The 10,000-nt window shown below is 49.0% G+C and overlaps 1 protein-coding gene across 9 annotated transcripts in view; it reads right to left on the reverse strand.

Annotated features, from left to right (window-relative positions):
• Window positions 1-10,000, reverse strand: part of prickle2b (prickle homolog 2b) — a 165,556-nt gene that overhangs the window by 557 nt on the left and 154,999 nt on the right. For all 9 annotated transcript variants that reach the window (XM_055647614.1, XM_055647608.1, XM_055647609.1 and 6 more), the window contains 4 exons: window positions 8,953-9,156; window positions 7,256-7,442; window positions 3,811-4,671; window positions 1-921 (listed from right to left, as the gene is read on the reverse strand). The exon at window positions 1-921 is cut by the window's left edge and continues 557 nt beyond it. In XM_055647614.1, coding sequence (XP_055503589.1) covers window positions 44-921; window positions 3,811-4,671; window positions 7,256-7,442; window positions 8,953-9,156 — 2,130 coding nt within the window. In that variant the 3' untranslated portion in view covers window positions 1-43. The remainder of the gene's footprint in view (window positions 922-3,810; window positions 4,672-7,255; window positions 7,443-8,952; window positions 9,157-10,000) is intronic.

Raw genomic sequence — 10,000 nt, forward strand, 5'->3', positions numbered from 1 at the left:
TTTTTTAGTTTACATTCTTGCGAGAAATAAATTGTGCAAAATGTTATGAGATAACGCAGTTTTTGTTTTTTTGCCTCTTTCTATAATGTGACTGGTACCTGCCTCCCAGAGACGAGGAGAGAGGGAGGGGGGAGTTGTAGCCGTACATGAACTCTTCGCTGGTGATGGGGCGGATTTGGACGGGGCGGGGGATGGGCTGGCCCAGGAAGTACCCGTCCTCCTCGGACTCGGAGGAAGAGGAGCAGGTGGAGCACCAGTCGTCGTGGTCGTTGAAGTAAGGCCGCAGCAGCTTCTCGCCGGCCTGGTTCTGCAGCGTCAGGTCCGAAGCTGTCCTGGGGTAGCGGCCGCAGGGGTCCCGCAAGTGACCGTTGCCCAAGCCGTCCCGGCCGCTCCGCCGCGCCGCCAACTGGCCGTAGTCTTCGCCCGGGAACGGCTGGGGCCGGTCCCTGGCCTGGCAGCGGCGGTCCGAGGCCAGGTGGAGCGCGTTGTCCGAGCGGGAACGCCGCGATCTCCGGGACCGGTGGCGGTGGTGGCGGCGGCTGGCGGTGTGCTCCTGACTGTGCAAGCGCCGCTGTGTCCGATCGCTCATGGGGGCGATCCGGGCGCTCATGCCCGGCCCCGTCCTGTTGCCCGCTGCGCCGTCCGCGCACTCGAAACCCGGCGGCAACCTTCCCTGCGCCGACAGCTGCCTGTACTGCAGCGGGTGCCGGAGTCTGTCCATGGCTGGCTGCGTGGCGTGGTACAGCTGCGCAGAGTTCAGACTCCGAATAGACTCTGAGCTCCTGAATCTGGAGGAGGAGTTGAGGGTGCCCATGTTACTCAGCTTCTCCGATCCGTTCATGCCCGAGTCCTTGCTCAAATCCGGCATTGAAAATCTGGACAGATGTTCTTGTTGCCTGGCTCCTCCTTCCATAGAAGCCCCTGAAGATAGAAGCACATGTTTACACAATATTAAAGGTCTGCGTGTGGAAACAAAAAAAATTACAGATGCTGATCTAACTCAGCATGGATCACAAAATTGCACCTATTCTCGTCTTCAATTCTGATTCAGAACTGAGTCTGAAGAAGGGTCTCGACCCGAAACTTCACCCATTCTTTCTCTCCACAGATGCTGCCTGTCCTGCTGAGTCACTCCAGCTTTTTGTGTCTGACATAGAAACATAGATAATAGGTGCAGGAGTAGGCCATTCGGCCCTTTGAGCCTGCACCGCCATTCAATATGATCATGGCTAATCATCCAACTCAGTATCCTGTACCTGCCTTCTCTCCATTCCTCCTGATCCCTTTAGCCACAAGGGCTACATCTAACTCCCTCTTAAATATAGCCAATGAACTGTCCTCAACTACCCTCTGTGGCAGAGAATTCCACAGATTCACCACTCTCTGTGTGAAAATCACAACTCAGACCTCCTTCCAACTCAGTTACTGTGCAAGCAACTATCTTTATTTGCCTATACCATGGATATGCAGTGCTGGAGTACTGTAGCTCAGCGGGTCAGGCAGCATCGCTGGAGAAAAAGGCCAGGTGACATTTTGAGTCTGGACAATGTCACCAATCCTTCATTAAAAGTAAGCAGTTGTTTAAGAATCAATTACCGTTCCAAAAACATGAAATTAGGACGAAAGGCCTTATGAAAATAATGAAAACCAAATTCAAATTAGTTTCAAATTTTAAAACCAGGACCTCCAAAATGAATTTTTTTTTTTTTAAACACACATTTTGCATAATTACCATTAACAGTTGCAGAATATAAAAAATAATAAGAATACTAAAATTCGGCAAAAGAGTTTTTAATTAAGTTTAGAAACAGGGAACTGCAGATGCTGGTTAATGCACAAGTAGACACAGAGCGCTGGAGTAACTCAGCGGGCCAGGCAGCATCTCTGAAGAACGTGGATAAGTGACGTTTCGGGTATCTGGAAATGATCCCCATAGATGCTGCCTGACCCGCTGAGTTACTCCAGCAATGTGTGTCCATTTTCATTAAGTTTGTTGGCTAGAATTGTTGAATTCAAACCAATTTTTCCGAGAAGAAGCCACTATAATCACTGAAACATTTTGATTCTTCAAAAACTGCCGGTCAAACAAATAGCCCTGGAGAATTCTTCCAGAAACAGGGGGCGGCACGGTGGCGCAGCGGTAGAGTTGCTGTCTTACAGCGCCAGAGACCTGGGTTCGATCCTGACTACGGGTGCTGTCTGTATGGAGTTTGTACGTTCTCCCCGTGACTGCGTGGGTTTTCTCCGGGTGCTCCGGTTTCCTCCCACACTCCAAAGACGTGCGAGTTTGTAGTTTAATTGGCTTTGGTAAAATTGTAAATTGTCCCTAGTGTGTGTAGGATAGTGCTAGTGTGCGGGTGATCGCTGGTCGGCGTGGACTGGGTGGAAGGGCATGTTTCTTTGCTGTATCCCTATAGTCTAAAGCTTAAAGTGTGTAAACGTACATAACTAGGCAGTGGTGGCTAGTCATTTTGTTGTTGCCATTATGGGAGTGGGACATGCTTCAGGGAGCTGTTGGCCTTGACTTGCCTTTTTAGCTGTTATAACGTAGAATATGGAGAAGTACAGCACACGAACAGGCCCAGTGGCTCACAATGTCTTTGCTAAACACAATGCCAAGATAAACTAATCTCCTCTGCTTGCACATGGCCCATTCATTGCCACAGACGGCTGTGGAGGCCAAGTCAGTGGGTGTTTTTAAAGCGGAGATTGATAGGTTTTTCATTAGTACAGGCATCAAAAGGTGGAGGGCAGCAGAATGGGGTTGAGAGGGGAAAATGGATCAGCCATGATTGAATGGTGGTGCAGACTCCTCGGGCCGAAAGGCCTAATTCTGCTCCTATGTACCGTAGTGGTAGAGTTGCTGCCTTACAGCACCAGAGACCCCGGTTCGATCCTGACCACGGGTGTCTGTCTGTACGAAGTTTGTATGTTCTCCCCCCCGTGACCTGCGTGGGTTTTCTCCAGGATCTCTGGTTTCCTCCCACTCTCCAAAGTCGTGCAGAGGTTATAGGTGAATTGGCTTGGTATAACTGTATATTGTCTGTAGTATATGTAGGGTAGTGTCAACGTGCGGGGATCGCTGGTTGGCCTGGACTCAGTGGATCTGTCTCCGCGCTGTATCTCTAAACTAAACTAAACGGCTTATGAACTTATTCTCTCCATATCCGTGCGCCTTCGTCAAACATTCTTAAACAGCTAGACACAACATGCTGGAGTAACTGGCAGCACCTCTGGAGAGAGGGAATGGGCGACTGGGTTTCGATTCGAGACACTTCTTCAGAAGTCAAAACGTCACCCATTCCTCTCTCCAGGGATTCTGCTTGTCCCGCTGAGTTACTCCAGCATTTTGTGTCTTATCTTTGGTTTAAACCATCATCTGCAGTTCCTTCCTACACATTTAAACAGCTAACTCAGCGTAGATCAAAAATTGTTCAGGGGGCTCCTATTCTGGTTCAGAAATGTGGTGGCCTCCTTACAACAGTAATTGCCACCACACGGTGGCGCAGCGGTAGAGTTGCTGCCTTACAGCGCTGGAGACCTGGGTTCGATCCCGACTACGGGCGCTGTCTGTACGGAGTTTGTACGTTCTCCCCGTGACCTGCGTGGGTTTTCTCCGAGATCTGCGGTTTCCTCCCACACTCCAAAGACATGCAGGTTTGTAGGTTAATTAGTGTGTGTGGGATAGTGTTTGTGTGCGGGGATCGCTGGTCGGCAAGGACTCAGTGGGCCGAAGGGCCTGTTTCCTCGCTGTATCTCTAAAGTAAAACTATATTTACTTGTAATAACGAATGGGAAGTAAGGCTGTACCTGTGGCATTTGAAAGCGCAAGAGATTCGATCGATTCCCTTGGGGTCTGCTCCAGAAGTTTGAGTTGGTCGGTGAAACTCAGTGCGCTGATCGGATGCCTGGTTCGACACTGGTGAGAAATCAGTTCCCTTTCCATGTCGTAGCCTTGCACGTTGGGGTTTGACCGGGACTCGGGGATGCTGTGGGTCGAGGCGCTGCTGAAACTTTCCTGCGTTCTGACGGTTGCGGGATAATAATCCTCTTTCTTCTCCTGGACGAAACTGTCGCTGCGGTCCTTCAAGGAGGCAGCGGCCGGACCTCGCTTGGTGTTGAACTCCTTGGCCCACAAGTCGGACGGATTGGCCAAGCACGGCGGCGGGTTGAACTCAGTCCGCGCCCCGTACTGGCCGAGCGACTGAGAAGGCCGCTCGGCAAACGCGGCCCGCTCCGCGGACTTGTCTTCGAACTGGTAGCCGTCCCTGCTCTTCCACAGCGCCTCCTTGTTCAAGCTGGTGGCCTGGCCGGCTGCGAGGCTCAGCATGTCCATCTGCTGGGAGAGGGGATCGATGTCAGTGGAGTACCTGCTCATGAACGGCTGCGACACGCTCTGCCTCAGGCCCTTGTCCTCCGCCTTGCTGCTGTTCCTCCCGATCCGGGCGCTCCGTCGGGACTCCCGGGAGCGGGCGCTCTGGAAGGCAGAGTCGGAGGAGTCCGAGCCGTTGGGATCGTCCCCGATGCTGCATGTCCTCGAGCAGAATATCTGCCCTTGCTTGGGCAGGAAGGGGCGCCCGAGCAGCGATTTCTTGCAGCGGGCGCAGCAGAAACACAACTCGGTGGCGTGCCAGTGTTGTCCATCATACGTCATCTGGCCTTGGTCAATACCTTCATGAAACAATGTTTTAAAATAAACAAACCTTTTATTGGATCACTGTCACCAAAGAGGTAGAACATCTACTCTACTACTATGTGAGTACCACAGCATGCTCATCTCCCCTTCCCCAAGTCAAATTGTACCAAATAGACAAACTGAGGTTTATGGTGGGGGAGAGGGGCAAAGATTTAATAGGCCAACAACAGGTGGCGCAATGGGCTAAGTGTTCGGCTGGCGACTGGAAGGTAGCCGGTTCGAATCCCGCTTGGAGTGCATGCTGTCGTTGTGTCCTTGGGCAAGACACTTCACCCATCTTTGCCTGCGTGTGAATGTGTGTGAGTGACTGGTGGTGGTCGGAGGGGCCAGAGGCGCAGATTAGCAGCCACGCTTCCGTCAGTCTGCCCCAGGGCAGCTGTGGCTACAGAAGTAGCTCACCACCACCGAGCGTGACTGAGGAGTGAATGAATAATGCGATGTAAAGCGCCTTGAGTATCTAGAAAGGCGATACATAAATCCCATCCATTATTGTTATTATTAATCCACACAGAGGGTGGTGGGTGCATGGAGTTTTTTTTAAACTCGGGACAGGGCCGTTAGTATAGGCTTCTGGTAATGTAACCATCGAGTTGCCATTGTAACCACACTGTAATGCTGTAGGTGTGAAGTAAGAACAGCTAAAGGCTATACACAGTCAATACCATAGAGGTCATGGAAGATAGTTCACTGATAGTCCAAGCAGAAGATGCCATTATAAATAAAGATGTTTGTGTTTTTTTTTAATTAGGGCTTGGAGTAAAGACTGTGGTTAGCTTGTGGTTTGCTGAAATTAGTTGCTTACATTATAAGACGTTATTACAGCATTTGGCAGAGATTCACGTTGATTTAAATGACAGGGCAATATATTTGCAAACGGCTGCTGTCAGTTTCACTACAGCACGGCAAGGAAGAGATTTAATTAACTGAAAAACCAAATCAGAGAAAAGTATCATATCTGCCTCCACCGCCACTCCTGGCAGTGTGTCCCAGGCCCACAGCACTCTCTGCGTTAAACAAACTTGCCCATTAAACGTTCCCCCTCGCACCTTAAACCTATGCCCTCCAATGTGGGATACTTCCACCCTGGGGGAAAAAGCTTCTGACTGATAACTCTATCAATGCCTCTGATCATTTTATATACTTCTTTCAAGTTTCCCCTCAACATCCAACGTTCCAGAGAAAAAATTGTTAGCCACGCCAATATCATTGTATAAGGTCAAAGAGTTATTCAGGGTGGAAACAGGCCCAACCTGCCCACAACGCCCAACATGCCCCCCCCCCCCATCTACGCTAGTCCCACCTGCCTGCATTTGGGGCATATCCCTCTAAACCTGGTACCTGTCCAATAGTTTCTTAAACGTTGGGATAGTCCCTGCCTTAACTACCTCCTCCGGCAGCTCATTCCACACACCCACCACCCTCTGTGTGAAAAGGTAATTGCCTCAGGTTCCCATTAAATCTATCCCCCCGCACCTTAAACCTATGTCCTCTGGTTCTCGATTCTCCTACTTTGGGCAAGAGACTCTGTGTATCTACACGATTTATTCCCCTCATTATCTTGTACACTATGTAGGTAATTCCTGGGATGGCGGGACTGTCATATGTTGAAAGAATGGAGCGACTGGGATTTTATACACTGGAACTTATAAGGATGAGAGGGATTCTTATTGAAACATGTAAGATTATTAAGGGATTGGACACGCTAGAGGCAGGAAACATATTCCCGTTTAAGAATAAGGGGTAGGCCATTTAGATCGGCGATGAGGAAAGTCTTTTTCACACAGAGGGTTGTGAATCTGTGGGATTCTCTGCCTCAGAAGGCAGTGGAGGCCAATTCTCTGGATGAGAGAGTTAAAGCCGTGTCCTACTGTGCGAGTTCATTCAAGAGTTCTCCCGAGTTTGCCCTTATTCGAACTCGGCGATTTACGGTAATGGCCGCTCGTAAGTACTCTGGGCTCTCGTGGACATTTTTCATGTTGAAAAATCTTCACGAGTCTTCCCGAGCTTACCGCGTTTCCCGAGTACCTGCCGTTAGCGTTACGAGCCGCTAAGAGACGTCCCCGAGCTCCGACGTACCCGCTACGTTCATTCGACGTGCTTACCACAAGTTTGATTTTTTTTTAAACTCGGGAGAGCTCTTGAATGAACTCGTACAGTGGGACAGGGCTATTAGATAGGGCTGTTAAAGACAGCAGAGTCAAGGGATATGGGGAGTCAAGGTATATGGGCCGCAGGTTGCCAACCCCTGGTTTAGAGGGATATGGGCCAGACTCTGGCAAGTGGGACCAGCGTAGATGGGGATTATTGGTCAGCATGAACAAATTGGGCTGAATGGCCCGTTTCCATGCGATATAGCAATATGACCAAGAAGAATTTGTAGGTTGTTGCAGAAATAGATATTCTTAAAGATAGCGGAGTCAAGGGATATGGGGAGAAGGCAGGAACGGGGTATTGATTGTGGATGATCAGCCATGATCACATTGAATGGCGGTGCTGGCTCGAAGGGCCGAATGGCCTACTCCTGCACCGATTGTCTGTGCCAGCTAATATCAGACTTACCTATATGCTCCCCACATGTGTCACAATATTCTGCATACAGAGACTCGAAGCAGTTGCAACAGTAGGGGCGACCTTCTTTCATGATGTATCTTTGGCCTCCCAGGGCAGTCTCACACTCGAAGCAGCAGAAATGTTTCATGTGCCAGTGTCTACTCTCAGCCTCTGTGCACTCATCGGCAAAGATTATCTGCAACAACAAATGTTTTTGTTAAATTACGTGTCTGTCGGACACATAGCAAGCATTTATTTCAAGAGGGCTTGTACTGCCAACACAGGGATGGAATGCTGAGGCTCTATAAGGGGCTGGTAAGGCAGCAGTTGGAATATTGTGAGCAATTTTGGGGACCATATCTGAGGAAGGATGTGCTGGCTCTGGAGCGGATCCAGAGGTCGCTTGCCAGAATGATCCCAGGAATGAGTGGGTTAACCTATGATGAGCGTTTGACGACATTGGGCCTGTACGTGGTGGAGTTTAGAAGAATGAGGGGGGGGGCCTCATTGAAACATACAGAAAAGTGAAAGTATGGAATAGAGTGGATGTGGAGAGGATGCTTCCACTCGTGGGAGAGTCTAGGACCAGAGGCCACAGCCTCAGAATTAAAGGATGTTCCTTTAGGAAGGAGATGAGGAGAAACTTATTTAGTCAGAGGGTGTTGAATCTGTGGAATTCTTTGTGGAGGCCAAGTCAGTGGATATTTTGAAGGCAGAGATAGACAGATTCTTGATTGGTGCGGGTGTCAGAGGTTATGGGGAGAAGGCAGGAGAGTGGGGTTAGGTGGGAGAGATAGATCAGCCATGATTGATTGGCGGAGTAGACTTGATGGGCCGAATGGCCTAATTCTACTCCTATTGCTAATGACCTTATATTTTCGTATACAATTAGTGCCATTTTCAAAGCCGGCATTGGATCAACAAGGCGCTGCAAATACCAATGATTTTTTGTCAATGATAGTCATGCAAACTCACTAGACACTTTGACACTCTCCCTCGCCCACCCAAGTCACACCAGCTTCTCGTTCTCACCCAACGAACAGCTAATGGCCTGCTCCCTTTACCATCGTTACTTTTTTGCATATCTTCCACTCATTGTTCTTCAACTCTCTACATCATGGCCTATATCTCTCGTTTCCCTCTCCCCTGACTAGTCCGAAGAAGGGTCTCGACCCGAAACGTCACCCATTCCTTCTCTCCAAAGATGCCGCCTGCCCCGCTGAGTTACTCCAGCTTTTTGCGTCTCTCTTCGGTTTAAACCAGCACCTGCAGTTCTTTCCTACACATCGGCACTGAAGCTTTTAAGGTCACAAGCCACAGATTCAGACAACAACAGCCCCTTGCGACACATACAGCGTACGAAAAGGAAAGAATTGATAATGAAAGGTAGACAAAAATGTTGGAGAAACTCAGGAATGCTGTGAGGCAGCATCTATGGAGCGAAAGAATAGGTGACGTTTCGGGTCGAGACCCTTCTTCAGACCATGATAATGAGTTCTGTTTATGATTGTCACGTGTACTGAGGTACAGTGACAAGCTTTCACTTGCGCGCTATCAAGTCGAGAGAAAAGACGTCACATAATTAGAGTCAATTACGATAAATACTCAGTGTGCTGATTTATGAGTCACACATTCTCATGTTCGAGTTTAAGAGCAACCTATTTTTATAAAACACAAGCAAAGAATTCTTTATCTGGCCAACTTACCTCATCGCACGCGGCACATCTCGGCTTCAAACGCTCGGCATGGTGCCTCCCGCAATAGATCTTCCCGTTTTGATAAAAATAAATAAGGTCCACCAGCAGTTCGTTACAGGTGGAGCAGATGAAACATCGGGGGTGCCAACAAATCCCATGGCCAGCCCGTGAAGCAAACACAGCAATGTCTCCTCCGCTGATCTGTCCTCCGCACTAATTGGTAAGTAAACAGAACATTAAATACGACATTTTACAGACACCCGACAAATATCGGCAGATAATCAGCAGACACCGTGATCAGCTGGTCATGGTGGTGCAGCAGTAGAGTTGCTGCCTCACAGTGCTGGAGACCCGGGTTCCATCCCGACCTGTGTGGAGCTTGTACATTCGCCCTGTCACCTGCATCAGCTTCCTCCCTCACTCCAAAGATGCACAGGTTTGTAGGTTAATTGGCTTGGTAATGTAAAATTGTCCCTAGTGCTTGTAGGGTAGTGTTAGTGTGCGGGGATCGGTGGTCAACATGGACTCGGCGGGCCGAAGGGCCTGTTTCTGCGCTGCAAACTAAACTAAAATAAACTGAACTTCAATATAACCGAAATATTGCAAAAATAGGAAAAATCTGTAGAATTCGTCAACATAGACGGCTGTGGAGGCCGTCATTGCGTATTTTTAAAGTGGAGATTGACAGGTTCTTCATTAGTAAGGAGTGAAAGGTTATGGGGAGAAGGCAGGAGAATGGGGTTGAGAAGGAGAGATAGATCAGCCATGATTGAATGGCGGAGTAGACTCGATGGGCCGAATGGCCTAATTCTGCTCCTATGACGTATGACAAAATATCCAGATTATAGTCTTTAGACGTGCAGGTTTGTAGGTTAATTGGCTTCTGTGAATTGCCTCTAATGTGTGGGGTAGAACTAGTGTGATCAATGATGAGCACGGACTCGGTGGGCCGAAGGGCCTGTTCCCACACCCATATCACTAAAACTAAAAAAATAATTGTGCCTGAATGAAATGATTTAAAGGCTGCTTTTGGACTCGGCAAATCATTGAGAATTCA

Source organism: Leucoraja erinacea, chromosome 16 (assembly GCF_028641065.1).
Source record: "Leucoraja erinacea ecotype New England chromosome 16, Leri_hhj_1, whole genome shotgun sequence".
NCBI lineage: Eukaryota > Metazoa > Chordata > Chondrichthyes > Rajiformes > Rajidae > Leucoraja > Leucoraja erinaceus.